At 36.5% G+C, this 19,603-nt stretch overlaps 1 protein-coding gene across 11 annotated transcripts in view; it reads right to left on the bottom strand.

Annotated features, from left to right (window-relative positions):
- Positions 1–19,603, bottom strand: part of snx29 (sorting nexin 29) — a 212,957-nt gene that overhangs the window by 100,734 nt on the left and 92,620 nt on the right. For all 11 annotated transcript variants that reach the window (XR_010892595.1, XR_010892593.1, XR_010892594.1 and 8 more), the window contains exon 19: positions 1,794–1,934. Coding sequence is in view for 8 of the 11 variants with exons in the window: in XM_067368585.1 (XP_067224686.1) it covers positions 1,794–1,934 (141 nt within the window). In the remaining 3 variants the exon portion in view is untranslated. The remainder of the gene's footprint in view (positions 1–1,793; positions 1,935–19,603) is intronic.

Raw genomic sequence — 19,603 nt, 5'->3', positions numbered from 1 at the left:
TACGATTATGAGCTTAATCGCATTTGTTTGATCAAAGTATTGCGTTTACATGAGGTAAAGTTTAATCACAATATTGCCAAAAACCCATTATAATCGTATTATGAGGGTGCGTGTTAACGCACTGATTGGCGGGGAAGCGTTGTATCATAAATGATGTAAAATTCAGTCAATAGCAGGAGTTAAAATTCAAAGTATAGCTATTATAAACATTTCTAGTGAATTTCAGTGTATTTTAATTCAACTTCATCCGCTCATGCTGGAAGCAGCAACGGCGCCGGCGACACGACGAGCCTCTTTAGAGATGTCACCTATCATTAACACAGTCATACAAACAAAGAAGCTCTTTGATGCATTCTTGTGCTCGCTTGAATGAGATTCGCCATGTATTTTGGACAAGATGAAGCAAGAATGGACGAACAAAACCGAAAGGGCTCGCGAGCCTCATTAGAGACGCGAGCCGTGTTTGTTTTACTCAAAACCCTAATCCAAAATGTAAATAAACCTCTGTAATGCTTTCTTGTGATAGATTCGTGTCGAATCGCTAAAAGGTATTATTTAGAAAGGTTAAGAAACACATGTGAATGATGTAGATAGAGAGGATGCACTGCTGTGAGCACTCGAGTTTAGAGACGGGCAGTCTCTATATATTATCAAAACAGCTTGCATTTACTAAATGTAACTCTTAATGCGTTTATGTGATATGATGTTGTCGAATCGCTGGAATGTTTTATTTAAAAAGGTTACAATACACATGCAAATGACAAACATAAGGACAAAACGAAAGCAAGGGCTCATCTGCACAATGTATGATCGAATTAGTTTACAACAGTGATGAACTTACCCATCAACTGTGTAAGACGTCATCTGATCAATATTTCCAGTTGATATAAACAAACATCTTGTGAAGCGCTCTCTTTGTAACATTATTTGTCATTTGACTGGGCTGAAAACAAGATTATTTCTTAAAGGTGCTCTAAGTGATGTCACTTGTTTTTAGGCCAAAACATTTTTTGTCACATACAGGAAACATTTCCTCACTATCCGCTAGCTGCCTGTCCCCTGAACACACTGTAAAAAAACACGGTCTCTGTAGTCGCCACAAGCTCCGAAAATGGCAATAAAAACAAACTGGTGCAGCCTGGACCACTAAACATAATAAACACGCTCCAGCCAATAACAGACAAGAATGATTTTAAATGCGCGTTCATGACTGTTTCAGGAAGCATGGAGGGGAGGCGGGGAGGAGGAGGAGGAGGGAGGGTCTTGCTAGCCTCTGTTTTGTTTGACACCACTTCGAACGTCAACAGGAAGTTACTCCGCCCAGGATCGCTTAGAGCGCCTTTAACTGGCTTCCTCCAGTGGACGGTACTGTTCCTCTAGAGGGTGCATTTTTGATCTGTCAATGTTAGTCTATGGAAAAATGTTGAGTTTAAAAAATTAATATAAAATAAACTGTACATCTGATCTGTCTAAATAGAAATAGCAACTAACTAGACACTAGGACCAAGGTCTGTGGCAAGTTTGGTGCTTTTAGCATTAAAGCTCTAGGAGGAGTAGCAGTCAGAAAATCAGGTCTCAGAAGAAAAATAATAAGATGTTTAAGTAGAATATCAATAATAAAAGAAAAATAAGTACATATATGATCAATTAATTAAATGAATAAACAAAAACAGATAAAATATTTTAATATAAATGTATCAAATTTATGTTTTGAGTTCAGTCAAGCAATGGAAGGATGTGAAAAATGAAAAGAAAAAGAACCTGCCATTATAGAGAAAAACTTCTGTACATACCTTGTTGCCGATGGCTTTTTTAGGTGGGAAATTGAACGTGTCGACTTGTGGGAATTGCGGTCGCAGGTAATTGTGCAGTGTCCTGAACTCAGCATAGCGCCGGTACACATTCCACTCATTGTCCAGAATTCGAATGTACACCTGAAAAGATAAAATGCATAAAATGTCACTGGATAAAGTGATGAATATCTATGTGATATTTCGCTCTTGTTAGCCTCATTATTATTTGCATCTGTGATAAACCAGGTCTCCCATGGCGCCGTAGTCAGACAGACACAAGTGCCTGTGTAAAAGTGCTTTGCAGGGACAACAACACAAGGAAGAGTAGGAAGGAAATATGAGGAGAGGGATGCTATTTTCACGCCTCGCTTTCTCCTTCAGAGCAGGACAGAGGAGCCTCGCTCGATTTACCCAAGCAAGACCTCTGATCACAGAGTAGCGGCACAGTTAAGTCTCTTGAACAGACAGCAGCGAGTCCACCGGGGATGCAGAGAAGAGACTCTGTACGTCTGGCTTTAGTAACAGAATCTCATGAGAGGTTAGATTCTGACAGCACGTTAGCACCTGCAAGGCCACACTGACAGTGTCAAACCCAGGCTGTTCTGAGAATACTGCTGTCACAGTGTCAGTGCAATCACCACCTGAAAAATATCATGCATGCAAACTAGATGTCAAAACAACACAAATGGCCTTCCGATTTTTCATGTCTTAGTAGCTGTGTTCTACAGCCTATTGCAAATTTCGACAATGTAACTTTCGAACTGTCCTGTTCATGCAACAGCTTAAAGCCTCTAACAATAGTAACAGTGACAAAGTACATTATCAATGTCTTTACTCTCACTTTTGATCCATTTAATGTGCCATTGCTGTATAATCGATATGATGTTATGTAATGTAAACATTTCCATATAAACTACAAACGAGAGTTCATTCGTTATGTGTTCATTAACAACGGTTTTGTTTTTTGGGTCATGCTAAGACCACACATAGCCAAACAGGTTAATGAAAAACAATCCATGCGATCCATGATCCAGAACAATAACTAAAGGGTCGCTGCTCCGTCCCATAGTGCACTGGGAGAACAGACATGTGAAAAGCGGAATGACTGTAAAAATCACATTAGCAGGTCTTGGGTGCTAAAGATGAGAGTGAGCAGAATAACAAATAAGGCTTAGTCACAAGCAGCAGGCCATTACAGTTTCACTCGTGGCCATTATCTTTAATAGCTTGTGCTTTGTTTGAGTTCAGTCTGGTTTGGCGCGTTCATAAATATAGGATGTTGAGGCTTTATAAAGTTTAATATAATTCTCTTTACAAATTAGCTTGATAGCAACTGCTTAATGCAAATCTTATTTATGATTAAACCCTGAAATTCTCTAAACATATTAATCAGGAAGATATTTCAAAGAAGCTGCCACAGTCATATTAAGACACACAGAATGATGAACACATTGAGCCACACATACACGCGCACACAAGAGAGGTTTTATGGCCTTAACTAAAGGAAATCAAAATGACAAACTGACGGTGTATTAAAGCTATCATAATCCCATAGAGGCGGTCTCATTAGCATACATATTTATGGCAACAAATCATCCTCTAAAGAGCAATCACTTCCCCCTCAATAATCGCAAATTAATTCTACGAAAAAGTGTTTGAGGGAATCCAGCTCTCACTGAAAACTCTTTCTTGACTAAAATAAAACCAACCATAATTAAAATGAAAGCTCATGGCAACATGTCAAGAAATTCTGGAATTAGCCCAATCAAGCAAAACAACATCCTCAAAAATAAATGTTGCAAGTGTTGAAAATTTTTTAATTGAATTTCACCTGCAGTTCACTCTCAATGGTTAATATTCATTCATTAATTGCAATCTAGATGTTAAGAAAAAGTGAGAGGCAAAATTCTGACGTGATACTCAAGTGGGCCATTTCCAGGCTTTTATTATACAGTTCCTATGATGTTCTGAGTGGTTGTTAAGATGTTCTGAGCTGTTAAATGTCACCATGAAATCAAAATTGACAATTCTTATTTTTTATGGAATATTGCAGTGCTTATTTTAAACAATTTATCCATGCACATCATTATTTATTTCTTTTTTAATTAATTGCCCTTGTAATCTTTAATCAAAATAACTTCCTCTCCATCCCTTCTCTTCTCTGATGATGTGGGCGGGACAACCTGTCAATCACATGAGATCACAGCAATAACAAACTATAACAATCCAATCAATTCCAGATGGACAAAATCAAGTCCTGCCCTACATTTTTTCTTGTTCAAGAAGCTGTTTCACATGGATATACGTCACAACAGGGAAGAAAAGACTATCGCAACTTTCATGCCGACATTTCAAGCACACTGCTCAAGTGTTCTGGCTAGTGTTATTACACTGCTACAGTATGCAGTTGCTAGAGTGTTGATATGTGGTTGTGTTTGCTACATAGGAACTCCCAGTCAAAAAATTATATAAAGTAAATAGGAAATATGGGAAAATGACTACATTAATCTGCTATAATTAAAGGGATAGTTCACCCAAATATGAAAATTATCCCATGATTTACTCACCCTAATGCCAAACTAGTTGTATATGACTATCTTCTTTTAGACGAACACAATAGGAGATATATGGTTGTGAATTGGGGGGCCATGTTTTGAAGGCAAAAATAATGCATCCATCCATAAAAAATTAACCCATACGACTCCATTAATAAAGGCCTTCTGAAGCAAAGCGATGTATTTTTGTAAGAAAAATATCCATATTTACTCCAATTTTCTAGGTGCCGGCGGACGACCGCACACAGAATGTGCAAGTCGACTTGTATCACCTATGGACAGTATAATGGAAAAGTCCCTTTATCTTTTTTGAGAAACAATGAAAGGAGAAATAAAAGAGCAGCCAGTGTATGATTCATACAAAAAGCAAATGTCAGCCTGGGGGAGGATGCTAATATTTAGCCCAGCTATAAAAGCATTTACAATATCTCATTATATCCATATTGAGAGAAGAAGTGTTCCTTACGGATATGTGACGAGATGCTGAGAAAAGGCATTTTGTGGCGATTTACCACTGACACACACACATAAAAACTTTTTTTTTTTTCAGCTCAGACATATTTGTCAGTGCTGTAGCAGTGGGCAAGCATGCAATCTGAAGATGAATTGCAGGGAATTAATGTTGGTTTGGAAGCATGTCTAATTTGAGGTGCCCAGCTGTGGTAAAAGCTGTGGTTTGACCCCTTTGATTTCCAGTGGAATCATATACAGTGGCCTCCCCCTCATCTCACGGAGAGTGCGGCACCCTATTTCTACCTTTAGAGACTCCACACACTCTCTACTGAGCCATTCAGCTTAACTACAGTTGTCAGCGCACAAATCACTGACTGCCGGAGTGCAGAGGTCTGTTCCCGCTGAGGGCTCCCCGGAGAGATTTGTCTTTTAGTCAATCCTAGAATTATGTGCATTATTCTAATTTGCTCAATAAGGGAAATTTTGTGCAAAAATGGAAATGCACAAACCACCCGCAGGGTTCATTTCACCCATTTTCCAATCACTACCTTCAAACTTGCCATCCATGATGCTCCTCTAACTGGCCTCTACACATATCTAACGGATAGTTAAGCAATATCACAGGAGCGAATGTGCTGTTGTATGTAATATTGGTGCAGCTGTGAATCGCCCACAGGCATAAGTCACCTTAAGGGTGGTACAACAAGGAATGTTGCGAGGCCAATTAAAGTTTTCTACAAAAGCAACCGATATTCAGAACAACAGCGAGGCTGTGAGTGTGATCTAGTGGGATCTGTGATGCTACTGACCTATAAGGCGCTAAATGGTTCAGCTCCTGTGTATTTAACTGATCTTCTATTGCCCTACAATCCATCATGCTCTTTAAGGTCACAAAACTCTGGACTTTTGGTATAAAGGAGGGGGAGCGTTTTCACATTTGACTCCTAAACTCTGGAATAACCTTAATGATCATGTTTGGGGCTCAGACACACTCTCCCAGTTTAAATCTAGATTAAAAGACATCTCTTTAGCCGAACATTCACATAATGCATCTCATAACCTTGCAATCCAGTTATATCAGATCAAAAGCATATGACTATCTATTGCTTGAAACATTACGAACAGCAGCTTTGCTAATTATTTTTCATTTGCTCTTATGTTTCTACCTCAATATGATAATATCATACATTTTAGACTAAATACATGCAATTATTAAGTTACTTTTTACGGTCAAAAAAAAAAAAAAAGTCAAACGATGATCATTAATTCACACAATAAAAATTGGTGTTATTTATTTCACTCTTTGTATAGATTGTCATCATTTTTAAGTAGTAATATTTTTTTGTTTTCATTTAAAGTTGGTGTATATATATGATATCCTTCCAATAGATACACTAGATTCAAAAGATGATAATCTTGAGTGAAATAAACCACATCAATATTCATTGTGTGGATAATGCTCATTTATATTAATAAATAAAATTAACTGATAAGTGATCATTTATATTAATTTTTCAATTGCCATTCAAATCATGATTTTAAAGCGTCATTTCCACCACAAAAAACTGCGCCCCTAATAAAGTTTTGAAGATTAATCAAGATAAGTATGACTTGTGCTTACTGTGCATTTTTCCAATCAAGCTATAATTCTGCAAACTTATGTATTTAGTAGGAGTGGGAGAAAAAAGAAGAAAAAAAAAAATTGATCCATCGATGCATCGCGATTCTCTCTCCAACGATTCTGGATAGATTCTGAGAATTTCAGAATTTCTGCTTGATTCCAGTTCCTCACACACATACACCAGTCGAAGCTTCCGTAAAATAATCTTTGCACGACTCCGAATAACGTTAAGTGGTTTAATGTACTTGCGTCTCAAAATGGTGTTATGATGCAAAATTACTGTAGCCTAAACACAGCCAGTTATGTCTTAAGTAGAGCTCGACCGATCTATATCGATTTACCGATATTTTCCCCAATATTTAAGCATTTTACCATAATTGGATATCGGTTTTGTAATATCAGATTTACCAATAAACGGCGCCATCTTGTGGGTGTTTTGAGAATTGTGCGCAGGATCGCCATTACAGCGCATCTGAGGGGAGACTAGAGAGCGGCGTGCACAGGTAAAGTATACTTACCTGCTTTGCTGTTAATTAACATAACAGCCATTAATGCGCAAATTAGATGTGTTACATAAATGCCTGAAATGTAGCTAGTTTTTGCAGCTTGTCTCTAAGAAATAGAGACAAGCTCACAGAGTCACGTATGATAATCCATCAAGTCCTGTCCCAATAAAGATGTAACTTTGCATAAATTAAATAATACAGCCATGAATGAGCACATGTTGGAAATAAAAGCGCTAAATTTAATTCTCTGTCTGTTGTCTTTGCTCATCATTAGTCTCGTGAAGTCGTCTGCATTTTGCTGTCACTCAGCGGGTTGATGCCCACGAAATGCTCCAGCATGGCCACCACATGTTACTTTTAACAAGATTCAGTTGTTTAAAACATGTAATTAAATAAAAATTTACTATATAACCATTAATTCGCTAATAAACATCCAAGTAAACACAACTCTACGGAAATCAATAATTTATTATTTCTGTGAGCGATCACAGTTTGAGTATAGTACTGTGTAAATGCATAGATAAACAGTGCTTTGTCAGCAGATATTTCATAATCGAGAACGACAAAAACATTATTAATAATTCTGATATAACATACCAGTTGAGAAATGCAATAAAATACATTGTTTTGTTTGTTATATTACAATATTCCAGAGAATATTATTCAGTTATTTAACATTATCCAGCCAATTATTCTTCACTCTTTAGCCTATTAAACAGCTTATAAATCTACTAAAACTGTAGTTTAAAAAGAAGTATTACATTTCTGCAAAGTTGATATGACTCCTGTTTTAAATTTATTTTCTCCATTTGAAAACATGAGACATTCTACATTTATTTTGCTTATTGTTAACATTAGTATTGCTGCTGATGCTTTTTAAATAATATTTGTTTTGTTTTCTATTTGTTCTATCTGTTTGTTCAGTTCAGTGGTGTTGTAATCGTGTCAAAAACAGAAGCATAATAGTAAATAAATATCGGTTCTGCATATCGGTTATTGGGCACATAAACACAAATTATCGGTATTTGTATCGGTTCTAAAAAAATCAATATCGGTCGATCACTAGTCTTAAGGGATTAAATTCACATGACAAACCGCATTACTTATTATATTTCAAAAGAGATCCGTGCATGAATGCAACTTATTAGATCTCCCGCTGTCTATGATGTAACAATCAAATGACAGTAAACATGAGAAAGAAAACGTTCAGATAATCTTAAATACTGAGAGCACTCTTTGTTTATTGCTTTTCATGTTTTATTGCTCCTCTTTATTATTTGCTACTTGCTTGTATGTTTTGAAGTTAAATTAGTTTAAAATTCTTAAGATACAATTGTTTTAATTCCACCATTAGTGGACAAATGAAATAGAATACTGAGAGTGTTCTAAAAGTCCAACAGGGCCAAAAGTGCCAAAAGAGGACCGGAACCAACTGTTACATTATACTGAACAGAATCCTGATGCTGTGTCCAAAACCAGGTTACACTAAGTAGCATATCTTAAATAACTCCATTCACCAGTAAAATCTATTTATACAGTTTTGAGCACTGATTCTGGAAAGCACACTCATCATGGTACAAGGCCCTACAGTTTGACACCCACCCCCAAGTTCACTCTACACTCCAGTTCTACTGAGACAAAACATTTGCCAAATTAGGCAGAAAATAGAATCCATTTGGAAGATTGCTGTGCTAGAATCATGGTGTAAAAGGAATGACAGAGCCAGAGAGAGAAATGAGGAGAGGAAGGAAAGGAGGAGAGGGAGCAATAAGGAGTGAGTGAGAAGAGAGTTTTTCATTAGGAACATTCAGCGGCAACATCTGTCACCTGTGTGCAAAGTGCAAGCAGGTGTGTGTGCGCAAGACATGTTCAAAGCGTAACCATCATCCTTCCAGATGACATTCAAGAACCTCAAAATAAGAGTTAAACCCCTGTTCTCACTCGTGGTAAAAAATGGTTACAGTACATGTAGGGAAGTTAATTTGGGGTTTTTTCGTGACCGACAACCAGTGCTCGTTAACCAATCATTAACCGCTAGCAGACATGATTATGTTAAATTAGAAATAAATTAAATTAGAATGGATAAGTATCTGTAACCCATTAAAAATATCAAAATTAGTTTTCTAGGGGGTTAGTTTTGATTGCGCAAATAGCAGCATAAACAACAGAACATGAGGATTCACACATCGTCACATCATGCACCTGCAGCGCTTCTGAAAGGAGGAAAAACAGAATATAATTATATATAGGTCTATACGTGAAATGCATTTCACTTAAATGATTAACAGATTATTGAAATAAAAGAAAAAAAACTGTCCGACAAATAGTAGGCTATATGCTGAGTTTCGGTTCGTTTTTGTGACACGCTTCACAAACAAGTTTACAGAAAGGAAACAAAGACGGCAGAAAGCGCATCCCATTTGTTTTCTTTACTTTACAAAAGCACAACGTTTTGTTTTTTCCTGTGAGTGTACACAAAAAAATTTAATCCTTTACAGTTTTGAATAATGTTTTACTCTTATCTGTATGACCATAAATGACAGAGTATTTAAGTTGTTTCCACTGTTATAATGAAAAAATCCAAGTAATCATGCAGGCGCCTCACATGTACAGAGTCGCGCACACACGCACACACACACACACACACACACACACACACACACACACACACACACACACACACACACATCAGTTCTAGCATTGCAAACTTGACATCACAGCCTATTCATTATCAAAATAACATAGTCAACCAACACATAAAAAGTTATACTTCTCAATTTAAATAGTCCGTAGTACAATCTGTGGCATTCAGCGTGACCACCGGCCCACTGTGGTGTTAGGGTTAGCACATTTTTACCATGCAAAAAAAAAAATTGCCAAGCACATTTTTGTATATGTGAATTACATGGATATTGGAATGCAAGTAGAAGTTTTGTGAAGTACAAAGCTTAGTTTACATACATAATAGTTTATCATCCAAATACATTGTGAATACGGAAACATTTGGATTCATGCCAAAGGCGGTTTCCATTTCAGTTTCGCTTTAAATTAAGTGGAACTAAAATAGCCTGTAGCAATAGCGTTTATCATTTTGTAAACATTTCGCATTATTTACCTGTATTTTACATTATTTCTGAATGTAATAATAAATTGCGACTTATATACATCTTTTTTTTCCTCTCAAAAACACATTTTTATTATGTGTAGCATATTTAACCATGCAGCAAATGTTTTAAAATATCTTGAAAAATTACTTAAATGACTTTTAAAAAGTTTAAATAACTGGATTAATTAGTCAGTTCTTGCTGTCGGTTAACGGTTAACCAGTTAATTATGAGCATCCCTTGTTTCGTGCATGAATGGTCAGATTCGCTTCTGGCTTTAGTAAGCTCTCTGCAATTGAACAGGAAGTTAGTCCTAAAGAAACAAAGTACAACAGTGGCAGCTAAATGAAAGACAGCGTTGAATCAGTGTTAGGCTAATGTTATATTATACCTAATAATACACTACCGTTTAAAACTTTGGAGTCAGTACATTTTTTTGTTTTGTTTGGTTGTTTTTTTTTTTCAAGAAATTTATATGCATTAAATTGATCAAAAGTGACAGTAAAGACTTCTATAATATTGCAAAGGATTTCCATTTCAAAGTTCATTCATCTTAGTATCCTAAAAAAAAAATTGTATCATGGTTTCCTCAAAAATATTAGGGCTGCCCCCTAATAAACATTAGTCGACGAGAAGAGGTTTGGACGACTACATTTTAATTAGTCGTTTATAGTCACAAAAAAATATATAAAACTCCACAGAAGTCACACAGTGACAGATCGTTAACATGGCTGATCCATGCGGTAATACGATAGGAAAAAAATCCAAAATGCGGGAACATTTCGAGAGGGTAAAGAATGACTGCTGACATGCCACCTCAAACATGACATTTAAAATGCTTTACATGGCCGTTTAAGCTAACGTTTACATAGATAAATGTGCACAAATATTATGCGCATATCCAAGTGTTTGTGCGGAGAAGTTAAATTAGTACAGTGCTTACTGCACAACATGTTTAACTTAATTCTCCCATCTATGCCATCGGAGCATATTGAAATGAAAAACATTTTTTAAATTGTAATAATATTTCACAGTATTAGGGTATGAGATGTCTAAATTTGGTGTCCGAAGGCCATTAATTTAACAAAAAAAGATAAATATGTGTAAATATAATATTAAATCACGTAACTCTAACCCTTCTTTTGACCCAGAATTATTTGTGTTGCAAACTATTAAATTAATGGGGGTAATTGAGCTCTAAATTGTCAAAATGTCATTCAGTGTCACCATCCGGATTAAAAATCTAATGCCAAAAGTGTTTTTAAAATGTAGAAATTCACCCTAAAAATATAAATGAACACCCATGGCATAATTGTGCTAGTGTCTGTAGCAATATATAGAACAATGCACAACGTACTGAAAAATATTTTAAAACTTGAATAATATTTGTCTGGACTTTTGTGCTTCATGAATGTCATTGAGTATAACAACGATAAAACAACAACAACAAAAAAAAAAACATTTTAAAGCATATCACATGATGGTATCATGTGACATTATGTGACATCACAAAGAAGACCCACTGAAGACCCTCTATCTATTTTTTTTTTAATATTTGATTATTTCAGTTTTCAGCCACAAGTAACCTTTGTAACAAAAGCATATTGTCCTTCAGTACAACACAGAAAAGATACTTTTAATGTTATTATTTTATATAACTGAAAGAACTGTTACCTGTAGCAGAAGAGCCTCTTCTCAATATTATCAACTCGTCTTTATCTCTAGGTCACGTCCCACGACCGTTCAAGCTAGTAGTTATTAAGCCTCTCATTAAGAAACCACAATTAGATCCAAACGTATTAGCAAATTACAGACCCATTTCAAATCTTCCATTTATGTCTAAAATACTAGAAAAAGTGGTGTCGGTCCAATTGTGCTCCTTCTTCCAAAAAAACTCTATCTATGAAAAATTTCAGTCAGGATTCAGGTCTCATCATAGCACAGAAACTGCACTCGTTAAAATTACAAACGACTTGCTTCTAGCTTCTGACCAAGGCTGTGTCTCAATGCTAGTGTTACTTGATCTCAGTGCTGCGTTTGACACTATAGATCATAAAATACTCCTAGATCGACTACAAAATTACACTGGTATTCAGGGACAGGCATTACGGTGGTTTAAGTCATACCTATCAGACCGTCACAATTTTGTTTATATAAACGGGGAAAAATCTAAGATAACGATAGTAAACTATGGAGTGCCGCAAGGATCTGTGTTAGGACCTCTGCTATTTTCAATTTACATGCTGCCACTCGGCAATATTATAAGAAAACATGGGATTAGTTTCCACTGCTATGCCGATGATACTCAGTTATATATATCATCACGACCAGATGAAATCTCTAAATTATCCAAACTGACAGAGTGTGTTAAAGAAGTAAAACATTGGATGACTAGTAATTTTCTTCTATTAAATTCAGATAAGACTGAAGTATTACTTATTGGGCCAAAAACCTGTACACAGAATCTCTCAGACTACAATCTGCATTTAGAAGGATGTACTGTTTCTCCATCCTCGACAGTTAAAGACCTAGGTGTTATATTAGACAGCAACTTGTCCTTTGAAAATCATATTTCATATGTTACAAAAACAGCCTTCTTTCACCTCAGAAACATTGCTAAAATACGGAATATGTTATCTATTTCTGATGCAGAAAAGTTAGTTCATGCTTTCATGACGTCTCGACTAGATTACTGTAATGCATTATTGGCTGGCTGTCCTGCTTCCTCAATAAACAAGCTACAATTAGTACAAAATGCAGCTGCTAGAGTTCTTACCAGGTCAAGAAAATATGATCATATAACACCAATCTTATCATCTCTACACTGGTTACCCATTAAGTTCCGTATCGATTATAAAGTATTGCTAATGACCTACAAGGCTCTAAATGGTTTAGCTCCTGTATACTTAACCAATCTTCTATTGCCCTACAATCCTTCACGCTCTTTAAGATCACAAAACTCTGGACTTCTGGTTGTACCTAGGATATCTAAGTCCACTAAAGGAGGGAGAGCGTTTTCACATTTGGCTCCTAAAATCTGGAATAGCCTTCCTGATAATGTTCGGGGCTCAGACTCACTCACCCAGTTTAAATCTAGATTAAAGACGCATCTCTTTAGCCAAGCATTCACATAACGCATCTCATACCAGATCAACTGCACATGACTATCTTTGCTTAAAGTTATGAACAGCAGCTACGCTAATTGTTCTCCTTTTGCTTTTCTGTTTTACCTCGGGACACCCGCCCTGAGGTGACTAGAGAGCACATCAGCTTCAGTTTGTATCCAGCCTCTTAAGAAGACCTCAGATGACCATCACCTGTGAAGAGACGGCGCCAGCTCCTGCGAGGACTTCAGGAGTTCATCTAGATCAACATTCACATTGCACAATCTCTATATCCTAATTTATTGTTAATGTAATTCATTTTCCAGGAGCTCATTACTTCTACCTTCAGTTAAACTGCTAACAGTGATTGTAATTACCTAAAGTATATTATTTGCCAACTACATTCTTTAAATTGTAATGTTGACATCCATTTTCTGTAAAGCTGCTTTGAAATGATATGTATCGTGAAAAGCGCTATACAAATGAATTTGAATTGAATTGAATTGAATATAAAAAAAAGCTATATTAAATATGAAAATTAAGGATAATCTTTATAAGTAAAGTCCATCCCTTTATGTAGGTGGCCAAGGAACAGCCTGTTATATGTTCATGTATGAAATCTGTCCTTCAGTATGACGCTTTTGTCCTTCAGCACAACAAAAATTTTATACCACAATGTCACCCGTTATGCTGAATGACCGTTAAGGTATAACTGATGTATTATATTAGTTAATATAATATTACACACACATTGATGATGAACTATATCAGCTAATAGCTGCTTCACATTTGAGGCACTTTGAAAAATTGAGACTATCCAAGTTTGGGAGAGCTGGTTTAACTTTTAAACTTTGATTAAGTATTAAGTCCTTGCTGAAGGACTCACATTTAATCAATATTTTTAGGCCGTAGTGATACCTGTCATTCAGGGTAACAAAATATTGTTGTACAGTATAACACCAGTATTTTATATTAAAATACAATCATTTTGTTTCATTGACTCGATTTGAAAACAAATCTCCAAGGATGAAGTGAAAGATGCTTTCAATAGATTTTAGCTTTTTTTTTTTTTTCTTCAGTGTAAGACAGGAAATAACATAAAAAACCTAATTGCAGTTTTATTTTTTGCTACTTTGAAAACCTTATACATCTTTGACCCATTACTGTTATTATTTTATTGTATTTTTGATCAAGTAAATGCAATATGATTTTATTATTGTGATAACAGTAATACCATGAATTATCTGTATCTGACCTTATCCGTCACCTTGAAAAATAATCAAAACAACAGCCACTAACGGCTGAAGGCTGCTTAAAAAAAAAACTGAATAAAATTATCAAAAGGCAAAAAAAAATCTAGACATGGAGCTGGTGTGTCATCCTCAGCCTGACCTTTCTGTCCAGCATACATCGATCTCATTTGGTATAAGATTTGAGGCGTGAAGCCCTCTTAAATTCTGGCCACCGTGGGTCAAGTCAAACAATGCCGAGAGCCAGCGTAGGCGTGAGGGAGCGATGCAGGCAGGACTGAGGAGACAGCGGCAGATGGGCCCATAAATACTGTTAGTCTGGGTTAGTGCGATCACGCGGCAGCATGTGAGGAGGGCAATTAATGCTCAAGCTCCAGTAAGATGTTGACTACAGGTGTGACTGAAACTGACTGCAGCTCGATCTAATGGGGAATAGTGGAAATAAGTCAGTGGTTCACAATCAGTGGGTCACGGGTCTGCTCTGACTGGACAGCAAAAGCGAAAACAAAACCAACCCTAAATGCAAACAAACTGCAATTAACCATATGATCATCCATGGTTACCCCAGTAAAGTACCCACCCTAATCAGCAACCCAAGGAGATGAAAAATCATCCAAAAAACCTGTGATGTTGATGTCAAAGGTCATAGTCCGAATCAAACTCAATCAACAAACTCAATCAATATTGGCTTCAGAAAGCATGAAACTACTTAAAGCATAAAAACCACCAAATACCAGAAACCACAAACTTTAATTTTTCCATTAGTTTCCTGGTAATATAAATAAATGTCAATGATTGATTTTTTACTTGTATAATAACAATTTGTCAGTCCAATATACAATCTTGGTCATGAAACAAAACTAGCTGACAACCACTAAAGAAACAAGGTTATATTACAACAACAAACAAGTGCTCAATTAGGGAAGAACTTTCTACCACAAACAACATTCTGGACCAACACTGAGCATGCAGCCCATTCTTGCAGATTCTTTCAGCAAGAAATGCAGACAGGCTATTTCACCTGTTGATATTGCCCGTTTTATTTTCCTAAATAATTTGGCCCCCGATATGCTACTATGAATCTCCTATGGATCTCTCACTCTATTTCCTAAGCCCCATCCCAGTTTATAGGCAATCTGCTCTGGGTGCATTGCCTTAAAGGTTAAGAGAGTGTGATAACCATAAAGATGCAATCTGGACCAGTATGAGCTCAAGCCAACACATATAACGCTCAAGTCCAGCACAGCTAAAAATCATTTAGATTCTTGTCCATTTAACTTTGGCTGAATTGCCCAATTCTACAGGGGACAAATGTTCTATAAATACTACAAGGATATTTGTATATTAAAAATGTATATACACTACCATTCAAAAGTTTGGGGTCAGTACGATTTTTTTTTAAAGAAAATTTTATTAAGTAAAGATGCATTCAATTGATTAACAGTGAAGACATGTATAATGTTACAGAAAATTTGCATTATATATAAAAGCTTTCATATAAATCCTTTAAAAAAGTACCACAGTTTCCACAAAAATTTTAAGCAGCACAACTGTTTTCAAAATTGATGATAATAAGAAATCAGCATTTCAGAATGATTTCTGTAAGATCGTGTGACACCAAAGAGTTCTGAAGTATTTCTGGTTCTGGAGTAATGGCTGCCGAAAATTCAGCTTTGCCATCACAGAAAAAGATAGCATATACTAAAATAGAAAAGAGTTATGTTAAATTGTTATAAAATTGTACAATATTATTGTTATTTTTCCTGCTGTGGCGGTTAGCAAACAGCGTTGCATTACCGCGCTCTGCTTTCTGGATTGGAGTGTGGATCTGAATGAACCGAACTGTGACATCTGTACCATTACACCCCTTATATACACACATACATGTATACATTCCATATTCATTCATCCATTCAAGATATGTCACATCTTGAAAATAACTGAGACGTTTAAAAACAATAAAATTATTTGATAGTGGTTTGTGTGTTTCAGCCAATAGAAGCACAGAGACAAGATGTAGTTTACTGTAAATATGACAAATGCAGATTCTATATCTCAAACACAGAAAGAATGCAAACACTAATCTCAATGCAATAATGCAATATCACAACTTTCCCCACATTCCCGAATTGGTGCAAACAAAAATGTTTCTGTCACTGATCTCCAATGCTCTTCCCAAATAATGCCATGTTTCACTTGTATGTTACATGTCATTGCTTGTTGGGCTTCAGTGGCACTCAAATTGTGATTCATTTTTGTGAAATGTCCCATCTGGACTTCATTTATAAATAATTAGCTGTCAGGTCTTTCTGCATGCAAAACTGTCAAAACTTGTAATAGACAAACAAGCAATAATAAGGTAGAGGAAGCTACATATATTGGCAAGTCTGTTTTTCATCCACAGTATTGATTGCTTTTAGTGAATCGCTGCAATACTTGACCAATTTAAATCAAGCTAAATGATCTACAGTGATATTTCTTTCTTTTTCTTTCATATAAAAGGAACCCATCTGGTTTAGTGTCGATGAAAAGGTACTTTAACCTTATTGATTGGGATATGGGGGTTACATAAGAAAAAAACATTGGCTTAGGAAACTATATAAATATATAGTCTATAAAAAGGTCCATCCAGACAAGTCTCACTATTTTGAAATGAAATACTCGAAAATGTGAAACATATTGCTGGGGGCCCAAATCAAGCATCCATGAAAAACTGATAGCCACAATATTGCTCTCAAATTTATTATATTTGTGAAAGGATTTGAAACTCCCCTTGAGCAGCCAAGAGAGAAAAGCAGAGAAAAGAAAGGAAGGGGAAACTGAGAAAGGGAGTTTCAAAGAACTGACATCATGTCTCCTCAGTCAACTATGAAGTAGTCATTGAGCCAACCCAGCATTCAGTGAGGTTCTGGCCCCAGTGAGCTCCAGCCATCCGCTCTGTATGAATTAGTCATGAGTGCTGCTCCATAGCCACCATAATGAGGATGAGTAGGAGATCAGTTCTGCTTTGTAACGAGCACCGTTCTAAAGGTTAAACATACACTCTCACACCTTCTCCCTTCCTCGGGTGTTAACCTAATAATCAACTATTCAGACATGAGGAAACACCACGGCAAAAAGCGACCTGCCATAGCCCATGACAAACTACCGGAAACCTCTCTGTATGATTGATGATATGGAAATAAAACTGGTATTTTAATGCCTAACAGGATGAATACAATGGCTAGACACTTTTCTGTACTAAAAAAAGATGTCTCGTATGATACGACCAAGAAAAACGAGTAATGATCCATTCACCATGAGTGCCCTCCCTGCCAGATTTCAATCAAATAGAGTGGCACAATAGCCAGCGGGCAATTTTTAATGTCGACGTGCGAAGTACTTTGCAATTAATAACGGCCCGGCGATGATCTGACTGCAATGAGAATCATTATCTTACTAACCGTCATCGTGATTCTCATTATAATCATAATCACCGGCTTCACCATCCTGATCATCATTACACTATAATCAGCGTAATATCCTTCAAAATACATATGCAGGGTTCAGCTTTGCGCACTGCGCCGTGCTCATGCATGCAGCATCTGTCATTTTTCTTTTTAAGTCAGGCAAGTTTCAGTTTAAATGAGACTCTTTTAATAGGCAAGTGACTGGAGGCTGTGATATTGATATTAGAGTCTTTGCTACATCCTCTCTGGGGAGAGGCCATGACATGAATTACGGAGATGTCCACTTTTCTACAGATTTATACTAATTCAATAGTCACTTATGTGTGCATATTCAATGATCTCATTGGAGAAGTCATTTAAGATGGACTTACATAATATCAACGCTCAGTTAGCGTGGAGCTTTCACGTTAAAAGACACGAGTACAGACACATCATTTGGTTGTGTTCTCACCAAAATCATTAGCTATAGGAAATATTCAAAATGGAAATAGGGAGAGAAAAAAAAACACAAGAGTTATCAAATCTCATTAGTTCATAAAAACAAGAACTTTGCAGAGTTGGGAGGCAGTGGGCTGAGCTGGTTTTGCTGATCAAAGGGAATAACTCATTTTAAAAAACGGAATTCTGACTGAGGAGTTCAGTGCTTGTATATGTGCACTTCAGAAAAATAAGAGCAAACCCAGAGTACTGGAACAGGAAAAAGTACAGCAAAACCAGGGAAAGCCTTGCAAAGGAAGCTATTCTAGCTCCTTTTTAAGTATTTAGGGCAAAAACACTGTCACTTTGTTGAGGGCATGAGAGCGTCAGGCCAGCCTACACTTAAAATCGGTGCCAGGATGACCTTAACAAACTGCAACACTGATAAAGTGGAATGAACATGCAATTAACAGCTTTGTTATACATGTATTGATCAAATTGACCCTTCACCAGGAGTTTGATTGACAGGCGATCTAACCAATCAGAATGCCGACTCTGCCATTTTGTCCAACAAAGCAGTCAGGAGTTAGAAGATTAACCTCGGTGGAGTTAAACTTGAAAAAATTGTGTATATTGACGTATTTCCACGTTTGAAACAGCATTCTTATGTTCATTCATGTTTATTTGATGATATAAATGAACTAGTAGGAAGAGATTATTGGTTTACGAGCCTCTTGAGCTGAGGCGCTACTGCAATCTGTCACGACCATGGTCACGACACATTAAAGGTGCCCAAGAATGCTTTTTCACAAGATGTAATATAAGTCTAAGGTGTCTCCTGAATGTGTCTGTGAAGTTTCAGCTCAAAATACCGCATAGATTTTTTTTTAAATTAATTTTTTTAACTGCCTATTTTGGGGCATCATTAACTTTTGGCAGCGCGCCGCCCCTTTAATTCGCCTGATCCCTGCCACAGGAGCTCTCGACTATATTACAGTGCATTTACAAAGTTCACACAGCTAATATAACCCTCAAATGGATCTTTACAAGATGTTCATCATGCATGCTGTATGCATGGTTTGAATTATGTGAGTAAAGTATTTATTTTGATGTTTACGTTTGATTCTGTATGAGTTTGAGGCTATGCTCTGTGGCTAACGGCTAATGCTACACTGTTTATAAAGAATGAAGTTGTGTTTAGCCATGGCCGAATCTTTTGTTTCTAATCAGTGGTTCGAAGCGCCAAAGTCACGTGGTTTCAGTAAACGAGGCTTTGTTACGTCGTATGCGTTTCAAATTTTTAATAGTTCACATGACTTTGGCAGTTTGATACGCGATCCAAACCACTGAT

The sequence above is a fragment of the Chanodichthys erythropterus genome, chromosome 19 (genome assembly GCF_024489055.1).
Source record: "Chanodichthys erythropterus isolate Z2021 chromosome 19, ASM2448905v1, whole genome shotgun sequence".
Taxonomy (NCBI): Eukaryota; Metazoa; Chordata; class Actinopteri; order Cypriniformes; family Xenocyprididae; genus Chanodichthys; species Chanodichthys erythropterus.
This window is presented reverse-complemented; position numbering and strand designations above follow the sequence as displayed.